This window comes from Chinchilla lanigera, unplaced genomic scaffold (assembly GCF_000276665.1).
Source record: "Chinchilla lanigera isolate Chin_1 unplaced genomic scaffold, ChiLan1.0 scaffold00015, whole genome shotgun sequence".
NCBI classification, from domain to species: Eukaryota; Metazoa; Chordata; class Mammalia; order Rodentia; family Chinchillidae; genus Chinchilla; species Chinchilla lanigera.
Window position 1 is genome coordinate 27,841,312 of NW_004955416.1, and position 19,859 is coordinate 27,861,170.

The 19,859-nt window shown below is 46.9% G+C and overlaps 2 protein-coding genes across 2 annotated transcripts in view; both read left to right on the forward strand.

Moving 5' to 3' along the window:
• Aldh1a3 (aldehyde dehydrogenase 1 family, member A3) overlaps nucleotides 1–16,801 on the forward strand; it is a 34,502-nt gene extending 17,701 nt beyond the window's left edge. Inside the window, exons 9-13 of the mRNA XM_005381642.2 lie at nucleotides 2,117–2,301; nucleotides 7,066–7,230; nucleotides 8,334–8,491; nucleotides 9,657–9,731; nucleotides 14,903–16,801. Coding sequence (XP_005381699.1) covers nucleotides 2,117–2,301; nucleotides 7,066–7,230; nucleotides 8,334–8,491; nucleotides 9,657–9,731; nucleotides 14,903–14,975 — 656 coding nt within the window. The 3' untranslated portion in view covers nucleotides 14,976–16,801. The remainder of the gene's footprint in view (nucleotides 1–2,116; nucleotides 2,302–7,065; nucleotides 7,231–8,333; nucleotides 8,492–9,656; nucleotides 9,732–14,902) is intronic.
• A 2,821-nt stretch (nucleotides 16,802–19,622) lies between these two features.
• Nucleotides 19,623–19,859, forward strand: part of Lrrk1 (leucine-rich repeat kinase 1) — a 127,346-nt gene continuing 127,109 nt past the window's right edge. The window contains exon 1 of the mRNA XM_013512546.1: nucleotides 19,623–19,643. The gene's annotated coding sequence lies outside the window, so the exon portion shown is untranslated. The remainder of the gene's footprint in view (nucleotides 19,644–19,859) is intronic.

Consider the following 19,859-nt stretch of genomic DNA (forward strand, 5'->3'; position numbering starts at 1 on the left):
GCGTGGCCTAGGTGGCAGCTGGCGGGACTTCGTGTTTCTGCCCCTGCCCAGCTGGAGCTGGGGCCACAGGGAGCAGTGAGGTTCCGTTTCTCCTCCAGCGTCCCCTCTTGGGTGTGGGGCAAGAGGACAAGGAGAAGCGGGTGGGAAGGTGTTCCCCATTCCTGGGCATTTGGTGTCGTACATTTCCAGCTATTACAGGGCCTTCAGGTTCTCTGGAAAAGAGTGAGAGTGGAGACTGAAAAAGAGTTGTTTCTTCTTTCGTTGTCTTTTTCTTTGTCTTTCTTTGATAATGGTGTTGACCCTTAAAAAAAGAAAAAAGAAACCAGTGGTCTGTGTGCCGTCTCCCCCTGTACCACCTCTTGCCTGGGAAAGCCACCTGCGCAGTAGCTTGGGAGCAGCTCGTGTCTCACTAAAACTTCATGACACAATATACAGTATATGCTATTCTTGGCTGCCGTGTCCAGAGCAGGCAGAAAGGACCACGCTGGGCGTTTGTTCACCTGTGGCAAGGTCAGCTGTCACAAGGTGTGACTTCCCAAGTAGCCTGAAGTGCCTTTGCCTTAAAGAAAAGCCTCCTCCACCTGTCCAGGGTGCCAGAAATACCTGTCACAGAGAACAAAGCCTTCCAGTGCACACTCAGATAAGACTAGAATCCCAAATATCCCAGAAAAAACAATGAGCCTGGCAAGATTTCTCACTTAGGTGTAAATGACTGATATTACTTCCTTTCCCTGAAGCTGGTTTTCAGCAGGGGAACAGACCGGGAGAGGAAACAAGCTCCAGGGAAGGGCGGGAACACAGGCTGCCCTCTTCCTGCCTGGCGCTTCTCTCTGTTGAAAGTGTCACTAGTGTTGCTGATGGTTTCGGGGCCGTGTGAGGCTGCTCTGGGTGTTGTTCTGCTGTGACCCGTATTCGGAGCCTCGGGCTCCCACCCTAAAGACTCCAGTTGTGCATTGAGGACCCCACCTGTACCTCAGCTCACCCTCTTGTGCTCCCAAAGAGGAAAACCACAGCTAAAGCCCAGGGTGCGCCCCATTTGGGGGCCGGCTTTACAGGATTCATGAAAACACATTGTGGAACTATCTCCTCTACTGTCTGCCTTTTCCTCTTCTTCCTCCTCCTCGTCCTCGTCCAGGCAGTGCCAATCCACACAATTAAACCCTGACATAGTACCATGGGTAGCATGCCACCTTTCTCCTGCCACCTTATCCACCACCCTGACTCCAGCAGGGTGCAAGAAATGAATGTGCTGTCTTTGAGGAGGACCAGGGATCTTGTGACAGTGATGTCCTGCTGCCACTACAGTTTTCACACACAGCCCTACCAAGGAGCAGCGCCCTCCTCAAAGCCAGGGCAGAGTCCCTCGGAGCTGCCTGCTGAGCTCGGATGGGTCACCTGCCTGTGCTCAGAGCCATGGCTCCCGCTGTTCTTGAGCAAGTGACAGTGTAGGGTGCGCTGAGAAGCCAGCCAGGCATGGAGCACTAGAAGCCCTGCCAGCTGTGCAAAGGACATCCCACTGCCATCTCTCCCACCCAGCGTCTCCCCAAAGATTGGGCTAAACAGCCCACTAGGTTCCAGTAGCTGATTTTAATTAGGCATTAGCTCTGAATTCAGTCAGCCTGCAGGCAGATACAATGCCTTTTTACCCTTCTGAGTCATAGTTGGTGTTAGTTTACTTCCTAAGATCCTCCTTCACGCAAGGTGGAAAAGTTTGATTTCCTTAAAAATTCTCACCAGTTGCCTACATCAGTACATAGCAAAGTAGTACTTTTCCCCCTGCCAGAGAACATTAGTTTGTCCTGCAAAAAAAGAGGAGAAGAGGGTCCCATTGGTAAATGAAATGGGGAGTGGTACCCACATCTGGGCTCATTAGCATATTAAAGGTACGGAGAAATCCTGCAGTCAGAAGACTTACTTAACCCCAAAGTTGGTGAACCTGAAGTCCTTTTTCCCGTACTCTCTCCTTGGGAAATGCTGAGAACAAAATTAATTTCTGAAATGCAGCCATCCTGGGGCCTGTTTTCTTATGTGGGCAATTAGAATTGCAGCTGTCGCCAAGCCTGCTCTAACAACTTAATTGCTTCCTCTTGCCTCGCCCGCACCCCTGCCCCTCCAGTGGACTTGGCAGTCGAGTGTGCCCATCGGGGAGTGTTCTTCAACCAAGGCCAGTGCTGCACAGCTGCCTCCAGAGTGTTTGTGGAGGAGCAAATCTACGCCGAGTTCGTCAGGCGCAGCGTGGAGTACGCCAAGCAGCGTCCCGTGGGAGACCCCTTCGACGTCAAGACTGAACAGGGGCCCCAGGTAACCTACCCATCCGGGTGTCGGTGTCAGTAATGCCACAAGGGTCGCTCTCCAAGGAAGGACTTCAGGCTTTTGTTTAGAAGCTGATCAGATTTCAGCAGGGTTATAAAAAGAGGCTGTACACACAGAGGCACAGGCCCTTGGGTGAAGGAGCTGTCCCCAGGGCGTGAGGCCATCTCAGAATACTGCCTTCCATCCTTGGACAGCTTCGGACAGCAGTCTGGCTTAGAGGGCCCCGAGCCCACATGCGTTATGGCACAAGATGATCCTCAAAACCAAAAGAATCCCGCAAGGAGAGCTGTGGGGATGGATGGGTTTTGAGCAATCTCATGTGTCTCTGGAGACTGGCTTGGGCAGCCAAGGACGGCTGAAAATGACCATAGCCATGAGGTTTAATAACCTCTTTAAAAGGGCACATCCTGTATCACTTTCTTGCTAATTATGAAGTGAGCAGATGGATAAATATTTAAAAGAGAACAAGCCCAACCATCCCATGCATTAAGAAAATGGAGCTCGGCAGCAATCCACTACTTTTAGCCAAAGTCCTGCTGTAGCCCTGAAGTTTCAAAACACATGTCCATGACTTACCCCCGGCATCTACTTGGGAAGCTCCCTGGTTACCTACTGCTTTGGCACCACGTGTTTGCACAGGAAGCTGTGGATCTGAGCTCGGATATAGCTCTGTGGCTTTGTAGAAGTCATATGCTCCGTCCACCTGTTTCCTCACCTGGAAAATGGGAGCAATGGGAGAATATTACGACACTTGCATTACTTAGGAAGTACTCAATACAGGAAAGTTTTTTGTTATTTTTCAAGGGAGGGAACATGAAATGACAGCCGTCTGACCTAGGTAGCATGAATGTCTGTGGGACTTAAGACCGTGTTCAAGAGTTTTGCTTAGTCATCTCTGGGGGCACTCTGGCTGGGGAAGAGGAGATGCGGGGTGCTCTTTTGGACTCAGTTTCCCCTCCCCAGCTCCAGCTCAATGCTTTGCAACTCTGATGCTCTGTGATCATGGGAGAGGAGAAGCTTCATTTGTGGTCCCAAACTTGGCAGCCAGTGACATAGAGTAATCAATGGTCTTGGTTGGATTTCAGGTCTGAATGTAAACATGACCACAAGTCATTATTGAATCCACCATGATTTCTACAGCTAATCCAGAATCAGTGGGACATATGGGATCTGATCCCCCTCCTAAGGACCCCTTCCTACCCTGTCATTATTTGTACGTCTTTCCAAGGTTCCAGTCTTGACTTGTAATACCAGATACATGAGGCTGTCCCCAGAGCAGCTGCATGGAGAATGGGTGTTGATTTCATTCGTACTTTCATGCCTCGGTTCAAAGTCCTTTTGAAAGCTCACTTAAGCTGACTAACCTCAGCATATTATTTTAGGATGCTGTTGGTCTTTTTTTTTTTTTCCCTCCCAGAGTGCTTTTTTCATCTATGGTAATAAGATTTTACTCTGAGAGAACTTACAGCTGTCTAAATAGTCTGTCTGTCTCATGCCTGTAAACGAGTGGGCTGACCTAGATCCGTGTCCACTGCTGGGGAGCTGCTTGCTGGAAGGCTCCAAATTCATTCAGGTTTATTCGGCAGCTGAGCCACCAGGCACAAACACATGACACAGGCCACCTGGCCAGGACAGGATCTGGAGGCATCTTCCCTGGTAGAGAGAGCCGAGCACAGTGATGCGCTGGCCATTTGGGGCCCACATTTTTGTGTTTCTGGTTCTGGGCCCTTTCCTGTCATCTCACTTCCTGGCAGGTCCTTCTTCCTGTCTGTGAGGCACCAGCTGATAGTTCCAGGGATGATTGTTAGATTTGAACAATGTGTTCTTAAGGACTCACCAGGGAGAGGAGCTCGGATGTGCAGGATTTCCATGCACAGATGAGGTCTTCCAGGCAGAACAGGGTCAGCAGCCAGTCACGACCTGTGGATGGGGGAAGGCCCTGGAGGGAACCCTGTTGCCCCCAGGGAGGAAGGAGGAGGCTCTGCAGGCTCTGGAACTTTTAATCCAGGATTCAGTTCAGGCAGAGAAAAGTTGAGAGGACCCTGAGCTATTACTGGATACATTTGCAGTTGTCATTCTCAAGCGGAGTACATTCACAGGGATCTATGTCCTACTCCTGTGAAAGGACCGCTCCTACCCTTCCTACCCTCCCCATAGAGAGTTGGTCCTTGCCCTTCCCTACCATGGGTACCCCATGGTCTCAGTTTCCGATGCATCCCTCTAGAATTTCTTTATGCATATACAAGCAAATATGTTATATATTCTGATTTCTCCCCTATTTTTATGCAAAAAATACCATAACAGCGCTACCGTTTTGCACTTTGCTTTCCTTAACAAGAACTCAAAGAGCTTTCTATACTTGTCTGTGGATACCTGTTTCGTTCTTTTTCACATGCATGTACAATTCTGCTGTGAGAAGTCACCAGGGTTTAAAGGACATCTTCTGAAGAACATGTGTGCATATGCAATCACACATGATGCCCCAGAGTAGGTGATTTCTCATACACACACACCCAAAGAACTCCATGAGAAGGACTCAGAGTGGGGCCTAAGTGGGAACGCACCTGTAGTTTCTGTAGGCACTGCCAACTTCCAGTCCATGGAGCAGTGGTCCCCACCTTTTCGACACCAGGGAGTTTCATGGAGGACCATTTTCTACCGGCTCTGGAACTTTTAATCCAGGATTCAGTTCATGCAGAGAAATGTTCATGCAGGGGAGGAGTGATTTTGTGAGGATTCAAGGAGTACACAGCCTGGATCCTTCACCAGCGGAGTTCACAGCGAGGTTCCAGCTCCTATGAGAATCTAATGTCGCTGCTCATCTCACAGGAGGTGGAGCTCAGGCAATGATTCAAGTCATGAGAGCAGCTGTAGACACAGATAAGGCTTGGCTCTCCCATCTACGGCCCAGTTTCTAATAGGCCGTAGCATGGTACTGGACAATGGCCATTGGACGGGGATGCCTGTTATAGAGGATGAATCAACTGATACCATGTTCCTAAAAGCATTGTACAGGTCGTCTGTTTCTTCAGCATTAGTAACAGAATATGAATTCTTGTTCATCTGAGAATTTAAAATAGTATCATTTAATTGTAATACACATTCTGCCTTCCAAGGTATGCAAGACAGCATACATTATCTTATGTTTAAAAGACATTTGTGTTTCTTTTCCAGTCAAATGGATATTTACTTTGCATAATTTCCTATTATATATTTGGTCACTTTTCTTTTCACTTCTAAGATGCTTTCCATACATACTACACAGATTAGTTTTCTATGGTATGATTTATTAATATTTTTTCAGTTTTTTGTTTTGCCATATGACTTTGCTCATGATGATTCTGCCTGCATGCCTACCTCCTTCCTTCTTTCCTTCCTTCTTCTTGGGACTGAACCCATGGGAGCAAGCATTCTACCACTGAACTATATCACGAGATCTTTTTAAAAAAACATACTGAAATTTATTAGTCTTTTCTTTATTGGCTTATGTTCTTTGAGTCATAGAGAAGACAAGTTTGCAAGAGCAGTCTCCCACATGAAGGAATTTTATGGTTTCATTTGTAATGGTTACATCTTTGATCTATTGAGACTTGTCCTGGCATATGGTGTGAGGTATGGATTGGTTAAAATTGGATCCATATATCACAGGTTGGTTATCAAGTGACTTGCATGGTTTGTACCCCTCCCCTTCCAAGAAAGCCAGCATCCTCCTCAGGGCCAGACAGAGACACTCATCCAAATGCACCAACTGGATTTGCTCACTATTTTTTTTTTTAACATGGTTGAAATGAAACCAGCCCTCCTATGTAAAATTCTCAGCGACAGCAAATCTTATTAAAGCTCTGGCTCTCCCAGCCCAAGAGGAAGAGCACTGTCCACAGGGCCATGATAAAGGCTCCCACAGATTTTAGGAGGAAGGCTGGGGGGGCATGCAGAAAGAGAACTGTCCCCATTGAGCAGTCTCCCAAAGTGGCGCCCTTTTCACAGCTCACCCCTAGCTAGGTATTAGGCTGTCACAGTCCAGCCAGGGAGACTCTGAGGCAAGGTAGCAAAGGTGGAGCCTTTCTGATGAGCTGATCTGCCACTGACCAAGGCACAGTCCCTCACCCACTGCAAGTTCACTGCACTGTTTTGAAGGGGGCTGGGAAAGGTGATCACTTTTCCTGCTCACTTCCCTTCAGCACTATGAAAGGAGAATTCCAGCTATTGTTCTTCCAATCCATGGAACTAGAGTGCAGGGTGCCAGTAAAATACATGACCCTGAGTTGGATTTGAATTTCAGATGGAGAGTGATAGCATTTGTAGCGTAAAGCATACCTCAAACAGTATTTGGGATGTACTCATGCTCAAAATCATGCATTTTTCTGAGATTCAAGTTTAGGTAGAAATCCTGTGTTTTATTTGCTAAGTCAAACAACCCTAGCAGGATGCAAAGAAGTGAGGGAGCAAAGGATGTGACCACTTCTTGGTGCACCTTGGACTGGCTTCTCAGCATGGAAAAGGGAACAAAAACAGGATGAACCCCCGTCCCGGAGAGAGTGAGAATATCTTATCTTCCCATGCTTCTCCTGCTCAGAGGTGCCCAGATCCATGCATCTGAGGAATATCTGCCCACAAGACACACTCATTCCATGATCTAGCACTAGGCAGGAATGCACAAGGCAGGGTGACATGGTGCTAAAGTCTGCTGAGAATGTGAACTGGCAGCTTCTGGCACAGGAAGTTGACAATCATTCCTTCATTGTTTTACAGATCGATCAAAAACAGTTTGACAAAATCCTCGAGCTGATTGAGAGTGGGAAGAAGGAAGGGGCCAAGCTGGAATGTGGAGGCTCAGCCATGGAAGACAGGGGACTTTTCATCAAACCCACTGTCTTCTCAGAGGTTACTGATAACATGCGGATTGCCAAGGAGGAGGTAGGTGTGGCTGTAGCCAAAGCTACAGCCCAGGGACCCTCCAAACTGCTCTCCTGCAGGGATCAGGGAACCCAGAAGTCTTTGTGGGGTGGGCTTTCCTTTTCTGTGTAGCGTCTCCCCTATCCTTTGGGGTCCTTAGGAGCACCATCTTGCCACGAGCCTCTAGCCAACCCCAAGGGTTGCATAGAGTTCATTCAAGGCCCGGTTTCCATTCATTTCTCCTGGTCTCCAGGGGCAAGATTCCCTCCTCAGAGTTCATCACACAGCAGGGCGTGGAGAGCTGTTGCTCCCTGTGGGGTACATCAGGAATCAAGCTCTGGGTTCATAAGGCTGCCCTCAGTCCCCCCAGAGTGACCTTAAAAGAGAAATACTCCAGGATTGTGTCCCAGCTAGAATTCTCATCGTGTTTTCCATCATGGGTATCCTGGAGAATGAGAGAAATTAAGGAGACCTCCTCACAGTATAAATTTACCTTTGTCTTTCAATTCTACGCTGAAGCAGATAGAAGCTGGCTCCTGCAGGGGGTTTGTAAGACAAGAGCCCAGTGCTGGGTGGTTAGGTCCTGGGAGGCGCCAATGAGGATGCTCTACAAAGTTTCCATAGTAACTCTCAGGCGTGGGAAGGAGACAATATTCATGCAGTCTTCCATATAGCAAAGGAAAGGTGGGGAAGAGCATCCTCATGGGTGCAAAACACAGGGGGTCAGAGCACATGGTTCTACAGCCCTACTTGTGAGCATCCTCAGAGATAACATTCCAAAAAGTCATCCAGAAGTTTTACCTTCTCTGTATCCTGAGATGGGTCACCCTGAGGTCTCAGGTTGGAGTTCTCAGAAACACTGATGACAATAAGAGATGGGAAACACAGTGTATGTTTTAGTTGTTATTTTTCTAAATTTTTGTTCCACTTTTCTCCTTCCCTTCAAATTTCAACCATCATATAGCTGAAAAAAATCTTTGGTGAAATTTCTTTCCCAATTATTGTTGCCATGCACATGTGGCCTCTGGCTATACATAGAAGATATAAAACCAAAGAAACACCTGCTCGGAGCCTGCGTTTCCACCCGGTATACTTCTCACTGCCGTTCTTGCAATTAATCATAGATTTTTGGACCAGTGCAGCCAATACTGAAGTTCAAAAACATCGAAGAAGTGATAAAAAGAGCAAATAACACAGAGTACGGACTCACAGCAGCCGTGTTCACAAAAAACCTTGACAAAGCCCTGAAGCTGGCTTCCGCGCTGGAGTCAGGGACAGTCTGGTGAGTAGAGTGTTATTTCAGCTCTGACTATTTCAGCTTAATAATCTTCTATTAACACAGTTTTTAATTGAATATTATATGCCACCCACTATTCAAGCGCTTTGCTAGATCCTCATGACGACCTTCTGAAACGGGTGCCCTTATGGTATTAAGCATCCCACTTCACAAGGGTAGAAATCATGACACAGAGAGGCTGAGTAACTTGCCTAGAACCGTACAAGTAGTATTCTTACCCCCCAATATCCACGGGATTGATTCCAGGACCCCTGCAGATCCCATGGTTCCTCAAGCCCCTTATGCAAAATGGCATAGTACATGCATATAACTTTACTTTAACTATCTGTAGATGACTAATAATACTTAACACATTATGGAAGCTATGTAAATAGTTGCTACACCCTATTGTTTGGGGAATGATGACAAGGAGGAAAAATTCTGTACATGTTCAGTGCAGATGCAATCATTTCTCCAAATGTGTTCTATCAAGGTTGGTTGAACCTGAGGACCCAGAGCCTTGGTTTTAGAGGGCTGACTGTATACGGCAGAGCAGGCTCCAGGGCATGAGCTTTTGACCAGCTGGGCTGCAAGACTCTTCTGGCTTTGTTTCTGGTTCTGATTCTAAAATCAGAGTACGCTCCTCTGCAAAGTATGGACACGAGTCCCCACCTCACCAGGCATTGTGCAGATTGCAGGTTGTCGTAGTCATTTAAAGATGAACAATTTGAGGCTCAGAGAAGTTGAGTAATAAGTGTAGGGGGATGTGGTGGAGGAAGCGGAAGAACTCTGAGGTCAGTGACCTCTGAGGTCACTTCAAGGCTAACTTTTATCCCCACACATAATATTTTCTCTTCTTTTTCTCTTGCCTTCTCATCCCCTTCCTATCTCAATGAAAAGCTCTAGACCAGTATATTCAAATTTTAGCTTCCGGCATGAAGAAAGAGAAGCAGAAGCTAAGAGCGCCCTGTATTTTAATTACAGCAGTACCTCGGTTCAGGAATTTAATTCCTTCCACAGTTCTGGTCGCAGATCTGTATTGAATTTTTATCAAAAGGCCACATGTCAGGCAACACTGAGCATCAGTGTCTAACACCTGGAGCCCCCAGGATTCAGCTGGGTCTTCTCCAGGTAATTGTGAGCATATTTTCACTTTTTTTTTTTTTTCTAGGATCAACTGCTACAATGCACTCTACGCGCAGGCTCCGTTCGGTGGCTTTAAAATGTCAGGAAATGGCAGAGAACTGTAAGTATTTCTGTCCCTCCCAGCCTGCTGGTGGGCTTTATAAGAGATACACTATATTTGCTGTTCAGTGATTCGAGCGCCTGCCCAGTGATCCCCTCTGCTCTGTCTAGCACTGCCATGTCACAAAGGCTGGTGGCCCTTTCCATCAGGGGCTCCTCCAGATTCCTCCTCTCCTCCCGCCCCCACTCCGAGCTTCCCACCCCCATCCTCAGCCTGCCCTGCTCCAGGCCCCAAAACCCACCTCCAGACTCAGCTCTGTGCCCTGCCCAGCACCCACACACTAGAGACATTCAGTAGATCCTTGATATGGGCGGGAGGAATGAAGACACAGCACTGGAAAGGTGCACTTTTTGCCAGAGGTAGGATGTCACACCTGCTCGGGTCTCCACTCGCAGTAGGGAAACAGACTGACCCAGGGACACGCAGTGGGCAACTGAGCTTCCTTCCTGACGCTTCTGCAGGAGACATAAGGCACCTCCTCCTGCTGCTGGGCCTCCGTGGTCCCATCTGTGGGATTCAAGGACCAGCTCCTTGCATCTGGCCCAGGCCCAGCACTGGAGGGAGCATCCTGGGGGCAGAGACGCTGTGCTTTCCAGCTGAACCTTGGCTTCTCCACCCATGTCCTTCTTGGTGCTGTTCAGGGTTTTATGAGCCTTTGTGGACAAACATCTTGCAGGCCTATTGTTCCTGGAGAACCATCTGTGACAATACCCCAGGGCTCTTCCTGGGACACGCTGGGGGCTCACGTTCTTCCTTTGCTGTAGACAGTACGTGTCATGTACATACAAACTTGTACTCATCTGCACATCTTCTAGTGGGAACAGACTTAAACACTTTCCCTCAGCGTGGGCCTCGGTGGGAACTTCGGGTGGCTCCACTGCCAGATTCTTAAAGATGTTGTAAGGGAATAGGGGTAGCTTCCGCCCCTGAGCAGTTGCTCTTGGCCAGTCTGCATGGTTCAATCTGCACCCACCCCTGCACCCCTCTTTCTAGTCCATCCCTGACTCACAGCAGGCGCCCCAGAGCCCTCTGCACAGCAGAGTGACTGGTGTCCCTTGGTCTTCTCTTCACTCATGGGGCTGATTTCCCTTTCCAGGAACTTCGGTAAATGCACCGCCTTGAAGATTCTTTGCAAAAGCCTCTTTCCTCTCCCTGGTGACCTCTTTGTATTTGTGTTTGCATCCTCTGAGCCTCAGCTCCGTTACCTCTTTTTTTGTACCAGGAATCGAACTCAGGACATTGCGCTTGCCAGGCAGGCACTTGTGCCACTGAGCTACATCCCCAGCCCTCCATTACCTCTTAGACTCCTGCCTGCCCTCCAGGATCCTTCTACAGCATTTACTCAACCCAGACGCCAGCAAGCGCTCTGAGAGGCTCCACATGTTAATTCAGGTCCTTGTGACAGCTCTTGAGGAAAGACTGCTACTCTCCAATGAGAAAACAGCCTAGGGAGCTGGTGACTGACAGCTAGCAGTGACCACTGGCACAGGGTCACAACAGCACAGGGCCTTGCTGGACAGAGGCCACTTTTGTAAGTCACCTAGAATTGTTACAGGGGTAATATCAGAATCCCCAAATATGACTGATATAAGGGAAATATTATAACTCCCAACCTGTTAGATGTCTGATACACCGACTTCATGTTCTCTAAAAATTGAGGAATGAATTCTAGGAACAACGGAGGTTAAGAATAGGAAGATATTTATTAAGAGGATAGAAAGCTCCTGTCAGAGGAACAGGAGGAGTCCCAAATGGGTAGCCTAGGGATCCCACTCTATAGGGAAATTTTATAGAGCATGTGGGAACAATGTGGCTTAGAGCTGTGATCATAGCTGCTTAGGTAATATTTATCCCACAGGGGAGCAAGTCATACAGTGAGCAGGCGTGGAAAGATCAAAGACCTTCTCAAGTGGGTGATGGGTCTGACGTCTTGGTTGCCCACTGGAGTGAGGGGAGCCTATCTAGACCAGGTGTTGTCACTTATCTCACCCCTTGAGGAGGATGGATGTCTGGTTCTTTTATTGTTATCTTGAGGCCTGGCTTCCAACTGATGAGTCTCTGATGGGTTTTCATCTTTTGTCTTAACTCCCTTGAGGGCTCAGCACTGTCTGACTATCTATAATATTTCTACCTCACTTGGCTGTGTAGTAGAATGAAGCCACCAGGCCCTGTGTGGTCATTCGTTTCCTCTGAGCCGCTGCCTTTGGTCAGTGAGGTCATCAGGGCTGGGGAATCCAGAACCACACAGTCCTTATCCCAGAGGCCAGGCACGGCAGCGGGATACCCAGTCTCAAAGCAAAAGTCTGGGATGCAGAAGCTGCGGGAAGCCATGTGGGGTCCTCCTGAGTCCTGCTTTGCACAGGCTCCCAACTGCTGACTCGCTGTGTGGCTTTCCTCACCCCAGCCTCCCTTCCCACCACCCCAGCAGTGCCTGCAGCTCTCAGCATCCCCTTGCCTGGCTCAGAGCGGGGCTGGGTGAGAATCCACTGTACACAGTCCATATTTTATCCTGATGGTTAGCCACCAGGGGACTTTTTGAAATGTCTTTTTGTTTTCCTTCTTGGACCTTTGGCATATATTTTCCCAAGACATTTTATAAAGCATTTAAAAATAATTCATAAGGAAACTGCCTTAAAAACCAATTTCCATTTTCTGTTGTCTCCAATTGCCGTCTTCTGTTGTAAGAAGTTCCCCCTTGGGCTGCCGGAGCACCGCTAGGTGGATTCCATGGATTTCCCCGCCCCAGGGCACCCACCCATGGCCTTTGTGGGACTTGTTTCTGGACCCAACCTCTCTTCCTCCTGGGCACCTTTCTTCCTAGTTCTTTGTTTTGCTTTGTAATAAAAGACAGTAACCAATATATCCACACAGTAGGAGCATGTGGAAAGTCAAGGCCTCCCTCTGACCCGCAGTCCCATTTGTTAGAGGTAACCAGTATTCATTCATTCATTCAAGTGGCAAATATTTATTGATCGTCTTTGATGCTGTAGGCGTGATTAGGCTTTGAACATATAGCATACAGTTACCGGTCCCTGTCTCCTCCATATTCTTTTTTTCTCCCAGTACTGGGGTTAGAACTGAGGGCTTTTGCACTGAGCTACGTCTCCAGAGTACATTTGGTTTTTTTTTGTTTGTTTCTGAGACAGAGTCTTACTGAGTTGCCGAGGCTGGACTTAAATTTGTGATGCTCCTGTCTCATGTTCCCAGCATGCTAGGATTACAGGCACGTGCCACCACGCCCAGCTCCCCTAATGTTTTGACAAAATTTATTGGGAAAAAGGCTGGGCGCATAGTTGGCTTTCACTGTCAAGGGGGATGAGACTGCACAAGAACCCAGTTAGGAGATGCTGCAGTGGGTTGCATGAGAACAGTGAGGATTTGAACTAAGGCAACTGTGGAAATAGAAAGAAGGGTAACCCTGGAGTTACTCTTGCAAGAGTGATTTTAATTCTGGACTTATTAGTTATGTACTAATTCAACAGGGTTTCAGTATTCTTCTGTTTCCTAGTTTTATTAAGCTGATCATTAACAACTTTGACTTTTTATAATGTACCATTATATATTTCCTTTTAAAGCCTCTTTGCATTTTCTCTGCATGCAATAGGTGTGGATAAGTGTGTTCTTTTCTGTGTTTTGATTAAATGAAAACAGTTTTTCTCTTAAGAGTGGGTTTTGGATATCTTTTTCTTTTTAGTGGTGATCTCTTATAATTCAGGCTTGTTACTTTCAAGCAGTTTTTGCTATTAAAAATCATGCTGATATACTTTCCTTGCAGAAATCTTTATGAATGAATTTCTAGAATTGAATAATATGCCACATGAAAAATGTGTTTGGTTTCACTACTGTTTTGGTTTCCGTATCTTTAATTGTGAGAGACTGAGTACCTTCTTTGCACTTACTGGAATTTGTATTTCTTTTTTCTGCAAACTGACTATGACCTTTGTTAATTTTCCATCTGGTTGCTTGTGTTCTCCCTGTTGGTTTTAAGAAGTCTTTGTACATTGAGGGAAACAGCACTCTTTATCACACAGCGTTATAAATTATTTTTAGCTTGTCTCTTGGAGCTTTTTAAAAATGGATTATCTGTTCCACAAAAGTTGAATTTAGTATTCTGCTTACGGCTTTGCTGGTTTGTGTTATGTCTAGAAAAGATTACATAATAAGTCTGCCACTATTGTCATGGGCTCTTAAGCAATATGTTTTAGGAAAACACCTAAATACCTCAGTGACACATTATTAATAAAATAAGGATATTAGTGTCCACCATTCACTTTTTGCTTAGCACATGGCAGTTGTCCCATACAAATTGTCTCTAACTGTAGAACTGCAAGGAGGTGATGCTTTTCCCGTGTCTGAACTATGGCTCAGGGATGGCGATGACTTTGACTCACCTACATAGTGCTAAGCTAAAGGTGTCTCCAACTTGAACAGGCATCAAAATCACCTTGAAATTTCTGATCCCTTGAGCATATTAGCTTTCTGTTGTGCCAAACAAATTACCACAAAATTAGTGGCCTACACAAAATGCATATATTATAGCTCTATAGGATAAAAATCTGACCAAGGTCTCACTGAACTAAGACGGAGGCTGTCGGCAGGGTTACATTCTGCTGTGGGGTTGGGGAGAGGGTTCTTCCTGACTTCTGCAGCTCATTCTGGCTGGTGGCCTTTCTCCTTCTGCATGGCCAGCACTATGGCATCTCTCTGGAATCTTGTTTTATTCAAACCCTTCTGCTTTCTTCTACTTTTAAGAATACTGGGAATCCAGGATAATCTCGCTATTTTAAAGCCAACTGATGAGTCACTTGAATTCCATCCACAGCCTTAATTCACAGGTTCAGGACAGTGGATCGTGGATGCTTTCAGGGGAAGTGGGTGCCACAGTAGGCCTGGGTAAGGCCTGGCCCTCTGCATTTTTATCAGGCTTGGAGCTGAGGCTCTTAGCCTATTTCAAAATCATCACTCGCCAAAAACTTGATATTTAAACTTACCTTTCATTTACATAAAATTATTAATGACATCACAATTCTGGCTATTCCTCTAGCAGGGCGTCACATTTTACCCCTTTCCATAAACTCCAAACCCCAAAGAGTAATCAGGCACCAGAACTGTTTCCCCAGAGCTGCAAGTTGGCACGTCAGTTCCAACTGTCCTCTTCTCTGTCCTCACAGAGGTGAATATGCCCTGGCTGAATACACAGAAGTGAAAACTGTCACCATCAAGCTCGAGGACAAGAACCCATGAAGGAAAGTGGGCTCCTCCGCCCCACCGGACAGCCCTCTTGGCAGATCAAACCTGCTGAAGGGAATAACTACAGTACTGACCTTCCTGGGACACTCTCTTCCCGATACTTTCAGTCTACTAGAGCTGAATGGTTTTTATTTTCGTCTCACACTCCTGTTTTATTGACCTAACTCTGGATGCTCATGTGTTGCGTGTGAAACTGCAGTTCCACCTGGGAGGGAGCCATTGGCCATTTCTGATTTTGCCTTTAGACCTGGTGTGAGAGACAGTGAAGATACTCAGGGCTCTGTTAACAAGAAGTGGTATTTAAGTGTCCAGCAGTGGCTTCAAGACGCTCTGCTGAATCCAACTCCAGTGAGACTTTGGGACGTGCTCCCTGCGTGCCCCACAAGCCCTGCACCTGTGGTCCCCTCGTGGTCACCTGTGCACACAGCTCCTCCTTCTTCTGAGGCAGGGGTAGGATCATTCCAAAGGAAAAGATTAGCACTAAATTAAAAAGAAAGAAAAGGATTTTGAGGCTGTGACAGGGAGAGGTTTGGGGGAGCACATATCAGGCAAGGGTGTCAGAGGCCATGGACACACACGGCTGTGGATTTTGGAGGAGGACATGTTGACATTGACCATGGGGTTCACTTTGAAACCAGTACTGCCTTTGGACTATGACCAAATGGCTATCTCAATGAGTTTACTCTAAAACTGTGTTCACACACCTTAACGAAGATAGTTTCTAAGTCAGGAGACATCGTTAGCATCACCATAGCTGCTGACAACCTATTGTTCTGGTAGAACAAGAACAGAGCAAATTCCAAGATAACTAAGTGCTGCACTGGGAAAATCAGAACCATAATTCACTTTTTCAAATTATGTATTTTACCGTATTCTATAATGGTTCACAATAAGCCTCTGTACCTTTCCTTTTCTCCAGTTCCATTTTCCATTCAGATTAGTCAAATGCACACATCTAGAAAGATGGCTATTATAATTCACCCACTTTTTTAAAGCCCTACTTTGGTATTGATTTCTGGTTAGTTAACAAATAACTTCCAGACTCCATGGAGGAACTGGATCTATACCCAAATGACCTGAGTATTTCACCAACGGGTTAGAAATTATTCTTTTCCTCCTTTGAGTACCCAAAATTTTGTGCAATGCCATGTTTTAACTTGGAAAACTGAAATTATTCCCACATAGCTTTAAAAAACAAAACCAAACTTAAATTGTGTTATCCAGGTACTTTTACCCTTACTAAACCCATACTTTCCTAACTGGAAAAATGGTGCTTAAGTTTGAAGATGAAGTTAGAGAGATAATAATAAATGAAGGTCTATGTCAGAACCCATGTCTGTATAAAGGAAAGTGTGTGTGAATTAGGGTATCATCCTTCTCAGATATGAAACAGGTGATTCACCTTCTTTTCACCACCAGTTAACACTCACTACTTACACTACCAATAACTTGTTAAACAGAATTTGATTTCATACACTGAACTTCAGTATCCCAAGGAAGTATAGACACTAACCTTCATTGTAGTACCTGAGAGGGTTTCTATCCTTTCACTGTACAATAATTCTTTAATATGAAATGCTACATTATTTATAATTGGTAGAGTTAATGTGTCTTTTATAGCTGTAAGTACATAGAGGTGGTATATTTAACCTTCTGTAATATAATGTATTTAGAAATGAAAATCTATATAATGTTAGATTTCACTTCTTTTAAGGTTTATCCCTGTGGTATGGTTTTAAAAAATATCAGACTCAGCATTCTGATCCTAACTGCAGATTGTGTTCAACAGCGATAAAATAAAATTGGATATTTGAGAAATGCTTTTGCGTTGGATTTTTTTCATTAATCAAACCCATTTCAATTCCACAGCAAGATTTTCTCTTTCTGAGACCTGCTGGACGATATGGTTTGTAATAAAGCAGTATAGATAAATAAATCAAATTATATTTCTTTGACCAATCACACCAAGTCCTTTGTCCTAGTGTAAAACCCATTTTGGTGGCTTTTGGGTTTGACAAGGCAGAGGACAGCCTCAGAGGTCATATATCTTATGGCCTGAGTTTAAGATGTCATCTGAGCTGCCCAAGACTCTTTAAAGTGACAAGAATTTGAATACACAAAATGGAAATTAAGGGAAGACCCTGCATCCCCCAGCCATGAGCCCAAGTGTCACAAGTGTCTCTGTGGCAATCTTGGTGTTTGCACTTAACTTAGATGGCGTAGTCACCAAGTTGGGAGTTGGTGCTGAGGCTGGATCAAAATATGCATTTACACGTGTATTGAAGGGGCTGGGGATTTAGCTCAGTGGCAAAGTGCCTGCCTGGCAACCACAAGGTCATGAGTTCGATTCCTGGTACCGGAAGAAAAACAAACAAACAAATGAACAAAAAAAAAGTATAGAGATACACGTGTATTGATATATTTGGGACCATCTGATTTCTCAATCCAAATGTGACTAGAAAAATTATGGGAAAATGACATTTCACTTTATTTGGTTTACCAGAACATGACTTCCTGAAGGGAACCATTCTGAGGACAACACACACAATGTGGGTACGTGTGTGTGGGTGGGTGTGTGCACACACGCACACTCATGTGCCTATAAGGCAGGCATGTTCTCTACAGCTGGGCCTCAGGGAGGGCCTAGCTTCTGTTGGTGGATGAGACCTTTCTTGTGGCTTTACTCCTTGCTCCAGGCCATGCTGGTGACTTGTGCTTGACCATGGATAGTGAGGGGTATTAAAATTTTTTCCAGGGAGGAATAGCAAGGAAACTGAGCACCCAGCTGAAGAAAAACAACCCAAAGTTACACACTTCCACTGTGCCCACTGAGGGCAGAACGGTTAGCTCAGGGAGGGACATGGCTTCCCACTGTCCCCACACAGGAATCATTCCGACCCGAGGTTGCAGAAAACCTGAGGAGAATGTGGGCCAAAAGAAGTAGACCTTGGGTCAGCAGAGGTGAAAGAGAAGTGGACAGGAATCTTAACTGCCCTGCAACAACCTTCTATGTGCCTGTAGCACACAGCTAATGGATAGAGCTAAATGCCGGGATACAGACAGCTCAAAACAGGTCATTCGTGTGTCGAATGTTCCAGATGGTTTCTACACTGGGCACATTTCCTAGCCAACTCCCAAGCTCCTTTAAGTAAAGGAAGTGGAGCGACCCCCCTCTGCACTGGCTTCCCTTGACCCCTGCGGCGGAGCCCGGCACCCCGCGTGTGCTTCCTCCCGGTGGCGCTAGATGGCGGGATGGCGCCCTCGAGGCTCCACTGCGGTGGCGGGGCTCGCTCACCCCTGCAGACGCCACGCCCTGCAAATTATTAGGGACTTTTCGGTGGCGCTCAGATCGCTGCCCTTGCAAACTGCCGTGAGAACCTCAGCAGTAGGGCAGGATTGCACAGCTGTGCCCACCATGGGTGGCGGCAGAGGCAGAGAAGCAGCCTCCTGGGACCACAGAAGAGCTGCCAGGTGTCCAGTTGTCTCCTAAGGACCCAAACAGAGGTTCCAAGCACCCAGGCCTCACGTGTCCTGGGTCGTTTTAGGGCCCTGCAGCCGCACGGAGTTTGTGAAATGGCCATGAGGGTATGACGATGCCTTGCGCCAAGTCCTGGGAGGGTTTGAGAGGGGACATTTCGCCAGAGAAGCCTAGGGTGCTGGTCCTGCCAGGCAAAATCTTTTTCTGAACAGAATTCTCTTTCCTGGGTGAGCACGGGGGCCGCATGGGCGCGGATGTCTATGGACCGTGTTGCTTTTAGCTTCAGTGGTGTGACCCACGTACTTGCGACAGGTTGAAAGGTGATAAATTCCCACATTCTGCCACATTTGGTTTATCACTCCGCCCAGTAGGCAGTTAAAAATCTTTCGCCAAGTCCAGGACAGTGGCGGTGCCTCAGTCCCTGCCCTCTGCCAGGCTGAGGCAGAAGGATCGCTTGAGCCCACGAGTTGGAACGCAGCCTGAACAAGAGAGTTCCACGTTAGGTCTCAAAAATAAAATAAAATATAAAAGAAAAAAAAATATATATATATATATGATTTTCCAGATAGCAATATCTTTGCATAATCTGTAATCAAATTAGTAACTTCGTGTGATGGAAGAGGTACAGTTTGTAAAATATTAACTTTCATAATAGGTATATTTCTGTACTGCTCTCTAAAGAGCTGAGCACAAACCTGTCAGCATTGCTCTAGGACAGCAGAGTGTGAAAGCTGCTGTGAAATCTCATCGCTGTGCCTGCCCCTGAGAGAGCAGGTCACCAAACCCGGAGGGCCCACGAGGGCTGGAAGATCCTGGAGTTTCCAGAGGTGAGAGGGGCTGGCATCGTTTGGGACAGGAGGAGTGAACTTGCATCTGTAATGGCCGATACTTTTTCTCAACCTGAGAAGTTTAGAAGTTTAACTAAGTAACCCAGCAGGGGGCTGGGGGTGGTCTCCAGCCTGTGCAAGAGGAGGGCACGGGGAGATAGAGTGAGTGCTTCACCAGCCCCTCACCCCGCTCCCGGGGGAGTGGTTAACTTGTTTACGCTGTAGGGAGGGAAAGGGGCTTGCCTCCCCCCTCGGTTCTTGCTACTTTTGCTGTCTTCTGCCGCCTTGAAGTGTTGCCCTCTGCCATGCCACCCTGCCTTGGAGCCAGCTGATTACGGACTGAAACCTCCACAAACTGTGAGCTCAATAAACCTTTCCTTCCTTAACGTTGGGTCTCTCATTGTCAGCAACGAGAGAAAAGTAGCCAGGACAGCATCTCGAAGTACTATGGCTGGGGATCCTGGGCGTCCGCTCGGGGCGGCGACCCTCGGGGCCCTGCCCTGCGCTCCGCTCTGCGCGCCGCCGCCCGCTCCTCCCGGCTCAGGATTGAGGAAGTGCTGGGCCGGGCGGCGC